We start from the raw sequence: 12,504 nt of genomic DNA, 5'->3' as shown, positions 1-12,504 counted from the left end.
AGTTGTACAAACATTATTTATTTATTATGTTTTAAATAACGTTTTGCAAAATATACATATTTTTTACAAATGTTTAGGTAATTTAATGTCATTTTATGTATCTGTTATTTCTTGAATTAGCAAAAGTATCTGCCAATAGAATAGGATTTTTTTACTGGATAAAATCACTTGATATGTTAATTTAAATATGTTAAATATAATTACAATAACATCAAACAGAGAAATATTAGATTATTAATATTCAGATTATATTTAAGATACTTGCTAAGACCTTTACAGCATAGGAGCACTATACTAATACTGTGTAGAAACTCACTTTGCTCTCAAAACAGCCTCAATTTTTGATGCCATGGATTCTGCAATTAATTGAGATTCTGGTCCATGCTGACATGACTGCATCACACACTTTCTGCAGACCTTTTAGGTGCTTATTCATGCTGCAAATGTCAAAAGAAGAAAGTAAATTCAGTGCAACTCTTTTTTAAGTGAAAATCTGAGACCATGTTTGGAAGGATTGGTGGTTATCAGCCCATTCTTGTTGTCAGAGCTTAATTTTGTTTATCTATTAAGCAAGGGACTTTGTGCTACAGTCTAAGCCTTGATCCCCTGTGCATCTGTCTCTGCTGCTGCTATTCTGATATCTGTGTAGTCGTTAAAAAGAGATTAAAGTGGCAGTGGTGATGCCTGATTTCTGTTCTTCAATCTGAAAGTCATTTGAAATGGTGTAGTCAATTATAATTGATAAAAATCACTATGGTTGACTGCCACTAAGATCTAAGGATTGCTGGTCTAAACTCAAAAAAATGGGGAGTGGGTAATTGGCCTTCCAACTGGTGTTTGAGAGAGCGAAGTTGAGTGATGGTGTTGGGAGTAACAGAAGGGCTAAATGAGAGACCGTTTGGACTCATAGCTGACTACCTAGGCTTTGATAAGTTAGCTAGCAGGCTAAATGGCCCAGCATAGATCATGTTCCAGCTAACTGAGGCTCAAATCACACACAGTTAGAGGATAAAGCCTCATATCTCAGAAACACAAAGTCGAGTGAATGGTCTGTGGCGTGTTTTCCACTGTTTTAAGGCACAGTCATTAGACTGGTTCGTCCAGGTTTGCTTGCTCTCCTTTTTAATCAAACTAAGCCTAACACTACACTTACATACATAGTCCTTCCACCCTGTGGCTCTCTCCAATGCACACAGGGGAATTATCTTATTTGACCATGTACTAGTTAGACACAGAACAGAGATTTGACACATCAGACATGTCGTAATTTCAAAGTACCAAAACAACGTTTCATTTTTTAAATACTTTGGTTTACATATTACCATTATGCCCAATCCTATTATACAGTCCGTATAATCATTAAACTATCTTCAAATCTAAGAAAATTACAAATGGATTGTACTGTTTTTATTGTTCATATTCCTTCTATCAAACAATTGAATGAAATTGTGGTTAATTTTGAGGTCTGATGGTGCACATAATAGTTTCCTAATACATTCTAAAGGAATTGAATTATTGTTTAGAAAGTTTTGCTCTTAATTCATTATAACAAACTTGAATTTTATGAATTGCACTATTAAAAAAATACAGGTACCACAATGGGTTCTTTGGGTTATGCCTGGCAAAAGAAAACTAACCAAAAAGTCTGAAGACCAATTTTTGATTGTGTCATAAAAAATAATATAAAGTATAAAGAATCTATGCATAATGCAAACAATATATTGAGGTTCTTGGTGGTCAAACATAATTCTTTAGAGAACGCTAATTCAAAATCTGTTCTTTTCAAATGAGAACTGTGAGATTTGATGAATAAATATATAAAGGTAAGTATCAAAATGTAAGTTACTCTCATCTGCATCTCCTTATGTGCCCCTGCACTTAAACACTTTTGTGAGAATCAGAAATCATGACATACCGTGACATACAATAATTCCAAGTGAAACACAGTGTTTTAGGGAGGGTCATCTTTTGACCTGTGTGTACTGTTCTCTCTGTTGTCTGTTGTTGTTCTCTACATCTATGGTGGCCTCCCCTATGTGGACTTATCATCAGCCTCTCACATTACTGTCAATCAGCCTAAAGGTCTGGATTAAATGGCATGCTTTTCTGCTCTTATCTAATGGAATGAATAACATTGTGCACACCTTATATATCTAGCAGCATACCTTTACAGTCAAAAATACTTATTCCAAGTCATTTCTATTGGTCATGAAACTTCCAGATTCAATTTATATCAAAAAGTGAAAAAATGGTGGTGCTGCCACTATGATCTGAGGATCGCTGGTCCGAATTCTGGGTCATGCTCCTTGCCCCCAGCAGTTGGAGTGCGAGAGAGCACAATTGGCCTTGCTTTCTCAGGGGTGGGTTGATGGCACTTCCTTCCCACATCATTCCTAGTGTGATATTGGTCAGTAAATGCATCTGTTATCTGTGATATCGGAGCTGGGAAGCTGAGACTTGAGCTAGTCTTCACCCACCTAGTGTTGGGGGCATTGGTAGTGATAGGGGGAGTTTACATGAACAGAGATTAGGAAAATCCAAATTTGGTAGACAATTGGGTTAAAATGACAAATAAATTATAAATAAATAAATAAAAAGGCAAGACTGGAGATACAAGGTTTTTGCATGACAGGGAAGATATATCAGCATTTCTGAAAAAAAACTAGTTACTATAGTGTACACATTATACCTCTATACCTTCTGCATGGCTCATTTACTGCACGTCAACTAGGACTAATGACCATATTTGTTATCTTTATCAGTGTTTACATACTACATCAAACAAATGTCCCATGATACAGGCTCTTCAATACAGCACCTCATCATTTAGCTCCCAATAACAGTAACTGTGCATGCCTTAAAACCCTCACAAGGTTCAACCCTGCAGTCATCAGTAAGGCTATGCTTCAGATTTTTCAGTTCTATTAGTTATTTGTTTCTGTCATCCTTGCAAACCGAACTGCACCTTACATGAACTCTGTCAATAAATAAATATAATAATAATAAATAATAAAGTTGCATTGCTTGGCCCACAGATGGCTCCATGACTACAGATGAGGATAGCCTGGCTGCAGAGCTGGACCAGAGGGCCACAATCCCGTGGAGCTCGTTCGGGACGTACCTGCAGGCAGCCGGCCTCCTGCTGCTTCCTCTGCTCATCCTCTCCCAGCTCACCAAACACTCGCTTATGCTGGCTATAGACTACTGGCTGGCTCACTGGACCTCTCAGGCCATCGCTGCTCGAATAGATGGCTTTGATAGCAACTGCACAGCTACACAGGTGAGAGACAGCACATGGCATTTCATCCCAAATATACTAGTATTCTTCTTCTTCTCCTCATTATTATTATGCAGAACAATATGGTGTGTAGATACGTATAGATACTGTACATCCAAATGAATAAATTCAATTGGTAAAAGGTAAAGGTAAAGGTGCACGTATTCGTCACTGTACAGTGTGGACTGTACAGCGAAATGTGTCCTCCGCATTTAACCCATCTGGTAGTGAACACACACTCACACACACACACGTGTTAGGGGCAGTGAGTACACACACACACCCAGAGCGGTGGGCAGCCAACTCCAGCGCCCGGGGAGCAGAGAGGGTAAAGGGCCTTGCTCAAGGGCCCAACAGTGGCAGCTTGCCGAGCCCGGGAATCGAACCCACAACCCTGTTATCGATATCCCGGCGCTCTAACCGCTGAGCCACCACTGCCCCACCACTGCCCCAATTGCTGGTACCCCTCGGTTAATGAAAGAAAAACCCACAATGGTGGGTTGAGACAACTCTTTCCTTTGCTTCCTCTGGTCCATGTTGAGTGTGGTACACACCATGTTACCAAACAGCACAGTGACCACCTGTAGCCCTATATATCGGCCCACTGACTGATTACAAGATTGTAGACACCTATGATGCTAATTAGTGGACACACCTTGATTTACCATGTCCCTTTGGTCACATTATTTTCAGGGGCACCATCATTTTTGTCCAGGCCTGTTTTATGAGTTTATTTTTTTAAATACTTTTGTTGAAGCATGGTTCAAAATCAGTGTCGGATTTTCATTTGTTCATTTTTTATAGATTTTTATTTATTATTACTTTTGTAAGATTCAAGTTATTTCTGTTATTGTGTGTTTTTCTTTCATTAACTGAGGGGTACCAACAATTTTGTCCATGTGTGTATTGGCATAATTTCATTAATAGAACTACCCATGGCATATTTTACAGATACAGACTCATATTTTTTATATAAAATTTAATATACTCTTAGTGAGAAAACAGTTGTTTCTGCTTTAGTTATATGGCCCTAACCCTAACCCTAGACAATTTAAGGCCAGCATTCATCACCAGTTAGCATGTTAAAGCTAATGACAGTACAATTAGAAAAAGACTGAACAAGTGTGGCTCGTTTGCAAAGGTTGCCAGGTGAAAGCCTCTTTTTTCTAAAGAGAACATGGCAACACGGCCTAAGTTTGCAAAGTTGCAGCTGAACAAACCACAAGACTTCTGGAACAATGTCATTCGGAGATCTTTGGCCACATTTGGCAAAAACCAAACACAGCATATCGGCACAAACCTCTGATATCAGCTTCCCATTGGTTCCCAATGATTCAATGACATTTATGTGAGTATTAATGGAACAAATCACCATTCTAATAATATAAGCTAGTTTTAGGCCAGAATGTCCTTTAACAACTCATCATGGCACATGTGTGATGATGTGGGCTTGGAGTTTGTAGTATAGAAGATGCTAATTTTGTAAATTTGACTTATAAACAAACTTTGCATTGTGTCTGTGAGATGGTATTTTAACCTCCCCTCCATCTCTCTCTCTCTCTCTCTCTCTCTCTCTCTCTCTCTCTCTCTCTCTCTCTCTCTCTCTCTCTCTCTCTCTCTCTCTCTCTCTCTCTCTCTCTCTCTCTCTCTCTCTCTCTCTCTCTCTTTGTCTCTCCCTCTCTCAGGACTGTGTGTTCAGTCATGCTCCGTACCTGAAGGTGTTCTGTGTGCTGTGTTGTTTGGGTATAGTACTGTGTCTGGTCACCTCCCTGGCAGTAGAGTGGACAGGTCTACGAGTGGCTAGGGAGCTTCACTGCAATCTCCTCCGCATCATCGTTCTCGCTCCTATGAGGTGAGTGCTTAAGACAGTTGACCAAGGAAAATAACTAACTAACTAAATAAATAAATAAATGAATTATTAATGAATTATGACCATGGGGTGGCACTGTGGCTCTGCAGGTACTGCGTATGTTGCACAGGTGCAGTATTTAGATCCTTGCTCCAGTTGCTATCTGTGTGGTACCCCGGTTTCCTCCCACCTCCTAAAAAACACACATGGTATGTGAATTGGCCACGCTAAATTGACCATAGCTGTGTGAATGGTTGTGTGTGTGGTACCCTGCGATAGGGTACCCTGCCTTGCGCCCAATGACTGCAGGTAAGGTCTAATCTCTGGACCCACTGCAACCTGACCAGGAAGAAAGATGGAAGGATGGATGAATGGATGGATTAGGACCACAGCATGTCTGCCGACCATTAAAAGACTGATAATAACATGCTATTATATGCCAATATATAACTGACAAACGTTTGTGTAATTTTACAGGTTGTTTGAGACGACTCCTCTCGGGAATATTCTCAACCGGTTCTCTGGTGACACAAACACTATTGATCAGGTAATTATATTCTGAATCATCAACCGTTGTGGTGTAGAACCGGAATTTTATGTTTTCATACACCTGCTACCAGACGACAAACTGCTGCTTGCTATATGCTAAAAGCATATCTTACCACCAAAGTCAACATTGAGTCCCCTATAGATTATCAACAAGCTTATATTTACAAACTCATCAGCTGATTTTCAGCAGTGTTCGCATTATGTTAAAGTTTTAGGTCAAGGTTAAAATTCAGTTACATTTAATAAACATGTGCTGTTGTACCCTGATTAGATCACTTCAAGTGCACAACCCAAAGAAAGAACCCAAAGGTAACAGCACTCCACAAATTGCTTCTAAAAAAAAGGCTCTAAACGCTCTAATGGTAGTTTTTTTGGCACAAATGAACAATTTGGAGGGAAAAGAAAAACCTCATCCCAACTGTGAAGCATGGTGGAGGGAGTATCATGGTTTGGGGCTCCTTTGCTGCCAAAGGGCCTGGACACCTTGTAACCTTTGAGGGATCAATGTATTAGTCCTTGACCTCAAGCTGACGAGATCTTGGGCAATGACCCGAACATACAAGCAAATCAATTAAAGAATGGTTGCAGAACAAGAGTGGTGTTTTGGAATGGCCAAGTCAGGGTCCTGACCTTAACCCTATCGAAATGCTGTGGCATGAACTGTAGAGGGCTGTGCACGAAAGGCATCTCAGAACTACTGATGAACTGAAACACACTTGAAGGGAGGTATTATCCAAAATTCCTTCTCAACGGTATGCAGATCTTACAGTATTTATAGCTTCAGGAAGCATGGCGGAGGTGGTGCTGTTAAAGGGAAATCAACAGATTATAGAATTCAAGGGTTCACTTACTTTTTCTAATCTGCACTGTGTATGTTTACTTAATGAGCTTGATAAAAGACATTTAGACAGCTGTTTGTATGTTATTAGTGTAGTTAATTAAAATGTACCCTTGTATTCATAGCACATCCCAGTGACCATGGAGTGTTTGAGCCGCTCCACTCTGCTGTGTGTGTCTGCGGTAGGGGTCATTTCCTTCGTCACACCGGTCTTCCTCATTGCTCTGCTTCCTTTGGCCGTGGCTTACTACTTCATTCAGAAATACTTCCGTGTGGCATCTAGGTGGGTCCAGGGATGAAATCCTGGCAAACTTTCATCAGTGCAACTTTAAATACCACTGACCCATGAAATGGCATATTCATATTTAATCACATATTTTCTATGTTTATGTATTAATATTCATTGGTGGTAATGCTATACGTGTATGTGTGTATAGGGATCTGCAACAGTTAGAGGACAGCACCCAGATCCCCCTCCTGTCACACTTCTCTCAGACTATAGAGGGCCTCATCACCATCAGAGCCTATAGGTACAGTAGACCTAAAGGGTGAACAGAAGAATTAAGACACCAGTACTTTCTATTTCATTTGCAATATTCCTCCATGGTTGATAGTAACTTGCTTGGTCCATATTTGGCTTACAGGTATGAACAGAGATTCAGGAAGAAACTTCTGGAGTACACAGATGCTAACAACATCGCCTCCCTTTTTCTGACGGCAGCCAATCGCTGGCTTGAAGTTCGCATGGTAAACAAACACGACACATCACAGTTTAGACTTTAGACGAAATGTCAGATACACAGTAAGTTTAGCTGGTTTGCCAGATCACAATTGATGATGCAATTTAGTCCAAGACTAGGTCTTAAATATGTCCATGAAACCAGGCCTAAACATACAAAAGTATCCAGACACCTGTTCCAATTAGTGCTATTGCCATGCTATGCCACTTTAAGGTCAACCCATTGCTGACACAAGTGTCCAATTCTGGACTTACAGCAATTTTGGCATGAGTTGTGGAATTGTGGATTATGGGGGGTGGTGATTCTTGTTGCTGATCAGTGCAATCAGATCCTCACAGCAATGCTCCTCCAGAATCTAGTAGAAAGAAAGAAACTGTCTCTCTGGACAGTAGAGACAGTTCCTCCAACAAAAGCAGGATAAACCTTTTTTTAATACCCTTGATTTTGGAAGAAACAATGAATGAGCAGGTGTCCCAATACTTTTGTCCATATAGTGCATTTGAAAAATGTTGGGAAGTGGTAGATAACTCGATATTTATTATTATTTATTTAATAGGCAGTTCTTGTTCTTTCTAAACATTAGGTATCTAAAAAGACCTTTTCGACCTCAACAAATTTTTATCTTGAAATGCGTCTCAATGTCCCCTAGGTGGCTAGAACCTTCTTATGTGAAGTTCACCATTGTCTTCTTAGTAGAACCCAAAAATATCTCTGTTTGTTTAATGCTATCGTATTATCTGATTAAACACTTGATCTGCAGGAGTATATTGGAGCTTTTGTGGTGCTGATAGCAGCTGTGGCTTCCATCACCAGCGCTCTATACAGCGAGCTCTCAGCCGGATTAGTGGGCCTGGGCCTCACATATGCTCTCATGGTAAGGCCTCCTGCCAGGCCTACGTACACACATTACGCAGATTGCTCCAGTGTATTTACATCAAACCTCCCCTTGCGGATTATAAAAATGCCCGATCCCTCTATATTTAGCGGTTACGGTTGAATGTCTCGCACATGTGGTGTTGGTGCAGGTGTCCAACTATCTGAACTGGATGGTGCGCAACCTGGCAGACATGGAGGTGCAGCTGGGGTGTGTGAAGAGAATCAGCAGTCTGCTGCACACTGAGCCGGAGAGCTACAGTGGAGAACTGAGTGAGTGCTTAAGAACATATGGAACACATTAAGGTTTCTTGGAATTTTGGATTTTCACTGCAAGACAAAATACCTTTAAAAACATGCCTAAAGAATGATTTGACCACTTTTGAAAACCACTTTTATTTTTTTACTATTTTAAATAGTCAAATCTGAATATGCCCATAAAACACTTGTCTGAGTATTTCAGGATCGGAGCATATAAAAAGACATTTACTTCCCTTGGTATAGTTTAAAACCTTAAAACTGTTAAATAACATAATTGACTTCATTGAATGTACATATTTACATATACCCAACACATAAGTGACAGCTTTTCGTGGCTAAACGGCTACTTAGGGATAGAACATGGAAGCGAAGCTAATTAAGCTAAAAGGAAATGCTAGGCCAACAAAAACAGCAGTAATATTTGGTTGGCCTTTTTCCTGTCAGCCTAACATTAGCTTTAAGCCTGATAACCCAGCGAACCGGCTACACTTTGTTCAGCTAGCTAACTGCAAACTGCACTGAGAGGACCCAGAGAGGACAACACTATCCAGAGAGACTCGAAAATAATGATGTTTAATGATGATTAGTTTAGACATAATAATGTAAAACCACATCTGGGGAATGTGTCGCATACTTACTATTCATACACCAAAGAACAACCTGAAATACTCAATATTGCATTGTGTGACATGTTCACAGCATTTAGATAAAGATGCTTATTAGTCTGTATGGTCATCCTGGTATTTAGCTTTTATCAACTGTGTTTTCTGGTCCTGTTTTGCAGCTCCAGCCCAGGTTCCAGCATTGTGGCCCAAGTACGGCGAGATCCAGATTGAAAACCTGAGTGTGCGTTACGGCAGCAGCCTAAAGCCCGTGCTAAAGCGCGTCAACGCCCACATTAAACCTGGACAAAAGGCAACACAGCGACTAAACAGCCTCATTCACTGCATTGCTTGCTTTCTTCCACAGAGAGGCATTCTCATCATCAGCAATGTGCTGTATTTCTGCAGGTGGGGATATGTGGAAGAACAGGAAGTGGGAAGTCATCCTTCTCCTTGGCTCTTTTCCGAATGGTGGACACATTTGAGGGTCTGCTTCTGATTCTGAATATCATAGCATATTCAGTACAGTACGCTTATGGTTTCTTAGTCAGCAGCTCACATTCTGTTGTTCTCTCCTCTTAGGTCGAATTATTATTGATGGCATTGATATTGCTAGACTACCGTTGCAGACACTGCGTTCCAGATTTTCCATCATTCCACAAGACCCCTTTTTGTTCCGTGGGACAATTCGGTAAGATTTCTGTCTTTAAGGCCCAAAAAGGTTCCTATATGACCACTTCTCAACCCATCCAAACTGTTCCTTAGAATTAACCAGGCTGCTTCGGTTACTGTGCTTTTATGACTGTTGTAAATGTGGATATGTAAATTGTTTATGGTCTGATTGGCTGCATTCCAATCAGTTTCATTCACAAATCAGTTCAACATCAATGGACATAGACTGAGCAAAGAATTCAGAGCATTTGCAGTGCAGTTTCCATGAATAAGTGACGTTTACTTTTAGACTGGCAGTTATATTGGTGCAGTATGACCTCCACAACATCAGCTAATACAATAAAATATCACAACACTCAAATCAATAGAATCACTAAAGGCATTTTTTCCTTTTCTCCTTCAGCTTTAATTTGGATCCGGAGAAAAGAGCCACAGACAGGATGCTGTGGGAAGCTCTGGAGATTGCTCAGCTAATGCCTGTGGTCAAAGCCTTACCTGGAGGACTAGGTAAGAGAGACTTTCTAAATATGAAAGGAAATGGAAGAAAAAAAAAAGAAAAAAAAAAAAAAAAAAAAGTCTCTTGTGAATCAGTATTTTAATAAAAGTTACTGGAAATGTGAGCATTGCAAATCTCAATAGTATTAAATGGTAGGGAATATATAATGATGAAACAGAATACATTTATTTTATGAATACAAGCCATCTGTTCGAATGTTAGGCACATTAGGCACCATGTACCATTATGATAATTATTACAATATTTTAGAGATATTTTTGAGGTACCTTTGGGTATTTCCAAATATTAATTATTTTCCCAGAATTACCACTTATAGTATTTTTATCTAGTAAATATAAGTTTTGCTGAATATTTGAGATATTAAGTCAAAATAGGTAAGAAACTAAAGCTACCAAGTCAGAATTCTGTGACAATCATTACTAAACACTACCAAGCAGCCATTCAAGACAATAATCACTCAAAGATACAGAGTTAACATTTCAAGACAAATAATTATTTAAAATATGAAATGTTTTAATATTGTGATATACTAAGCAAAATGTTTGTGAAACTGATCATTATCTAAAAGTCAGCATTTTGAGAAAATCTGCATTAAAGGTACAGCATTTTCAGAATTTTTTTTTGTGAAAGTAAAAAACACAAAATAGCTGTTGCAATCAATAAATAATTATTGATTTAATATTTAAAAGGTACCAAGTCAAAATGTTTAAATAAAATATTTACTTGGTGCCTGTAATTAATCTGGAAAAAATATTTTATTCATTAGATGTTAAGGTACTAAGTCAAATATCATAGAATATTTAGAAATAATAAATATAGAATATTTATTATTTAAAAGTACAAATTGAAAAGAAAATACTGTATTATTTTAATATATTATAATTTTCTAATATATTTTCTTTGGCCTGATAGCTTAAAATAATAGAACTGCAATTAAATAATTACTACAAGATGTTAAATAATAACATCATAAACTTTATTCAAAATACCATGCCAAACATTTTAATGGAAATAATTATTATTTTCATATACAATGCTGATATTTTATAAAAGTAATTTAAGGATAACAAGTTAATGTACTAACAGAATTATTTTAGGTACATTTTTAAAAAGAAAATCATTAAAATGTTCCAAGTCAAATTTTAAACAGGCGATTCTCTTAGATTTTATTTTAATATAAATCTTCTCTGTAGATGCCATGGTGACAGAGGGAGGAGAAAACTTCAGCCAAGGGCAACGGCAGCTGTTCTGCCTGGCTCGAGCGTTTGTGAGGAAGAGCAGCATACTCATAATGGATGAAGCCACCGCCTCTATCGACATGGCGACTGTGAGAGACTTTCATCCCTATTCTGGACGGTTAATGTTACTTGGGTGCAGATAAAATACAGAGGGGGTACGTTTACAGGTCCCAACTCTTTCTATCTGTCTTCATCTGAACAGGAGAGCATTCTACAGAAAGTGGTTATGACTGCTTTTGCGGATCGGACGGTGGTGAATATAGCTGTAAGTACCTGCCAAATCCCTGCCCTTAATGTGATGTAGCAGTATGAAGAGAAGGCATGATTGAGGCTGCCGTGCCCTTATGCGCCCTCTTGAACCGTTATAGTGATGTCAGAGGATGAGAGCATTAATGTGTTTACGGCCTCTCGGCTTGTCTGAGGCTCATGGCACATTGTGTTCCTCAGTAGTGAGGACTTTTGAGCTTATACAGTGGCCATTTCTATTCGGTTTACAGTTACTGACTGTAGCCCATCTGTTTTCAGTGCCCCTTTCCCTATCCATTACATTACATTTATCCACCAATAGCAAGAGATACAGTCTTGAACTGTACACCAGCAAAAGTGAACTAACAAATGTATTTCATATAATCACGCAAAAACATTGTATCAGCTTTTCTTTACAGTGTTTACAGAGTTTCTGGCATTTTTTGTTTGCGTTTTAGGTTTGTAATATTTTGATACATTTTTAAATTATTTTTTTAATAATTAAAATACTTGTAAAAGTTTCTGGAGAAAATAAACTTTAAAGTTACCAGATCAGTGGTAGAATTTTTTTGTACATTTATTTATTTATTTATTATAATTTATAATACATTTAATTATTTATAGGTTATTTTATAGGTGCAAAGTCTCTGAGAAAGTAATCATTATTTAAAAAATTACCAAGACAGAATGTTAAGGAAACAACTGTTTTCAAAGGTAAAATTAAAAAGTGTAAGTTCTAGAAAAACTGAATGTAATGTCAATATAAAAAATACATTATTTAAAAGGTCATATGTAAAAAAAAAAAAAAAAAAAAAAACCACAAACAAACAAAAAAAACTGTT

At 38.3% G+C, this 12,504-nt stretch overlaps 1 protein-coding gene across 1 annotated transcript in view; it reads left to right on the top strand.

Moving 5' to 3' along the window:
- Nucleotides 1-12,504, top strand: part of abcc8b (ATP-binding cassette, sub-family C (CFTR/MRP), member 8b) — a 38,343-nt gene that overhangs the window by 25,103 nt on the left and 736 nt on the right. Inside the window, exons 26-40 of the mRNA XM_072694632.1 lie at nt 2,053-2,082; nt 3,036-3,280; nt 4,963-5,129; nt 5,604-5,673; nt 6,639-6,796; nt 6,951-7,043; nt 7,158-7,260; nt 8,014-8,127; nt 8,279-8,399; nt 9,172-9,302; nt 9,398-9,476; nt 9,572-9,680; nt 10,065-10,168; nt 11,372-11,505; nt 11,619-11,681. Of these exons, the coding sequence (XP_072550733.1) occupies nt 2,053-2,082; nt 3,036-3,280; nt 4,963-5,129; nt 5,604-5,673; nt 6,639-6,796; nt 6,951-7,043; nt 7,158-7,260; nt 8,014-8,127; nt 8,279-8,399; nt 9,172-9,302; nt 9,398-9,476; nt 9,572-9,680; nt 10,065-10,168; nt 11,372-11,505; nt 11,619-11,681 (1,721 nt within the window). The remainder of the gene's footprint in view (nt 1-2,052; nt 2,083-3,035; nt 3,281-4,962; nt 5,130-5,603; nt 5,674-6,638; nt 6,797-6,950; nt 7,044-7,157; nt 7,261-8,013; nt 8,128-8,278; nt 8,400-9,171; nt 9,303-9,397; nt 9,477-9,571; nt 9,681-10,064; nt 10,169-11,371; nt 11,506-11,618; nt 11,682-12,504) is intronic.

Source organism: Salminus brasiliensis, chromosome 13 (genome assembly GCF_030463535.1).
Source record: "Salminus brasiliensis chromosome 13, fSalBra1.hap2, whole genome shotgun sequence".
Taxonomy (NCBI): Eukaryota; Metazoa; Chordata; class Actinopteri; order Characiformes; family Bryconidae; genus Salminus; species Salminus brasiliensis.
The sequence above is the reverse complement of the archived record's forward strand: the minus strand, read 5'-3'. Positions and strand labels throughout refer to the sequence as shown.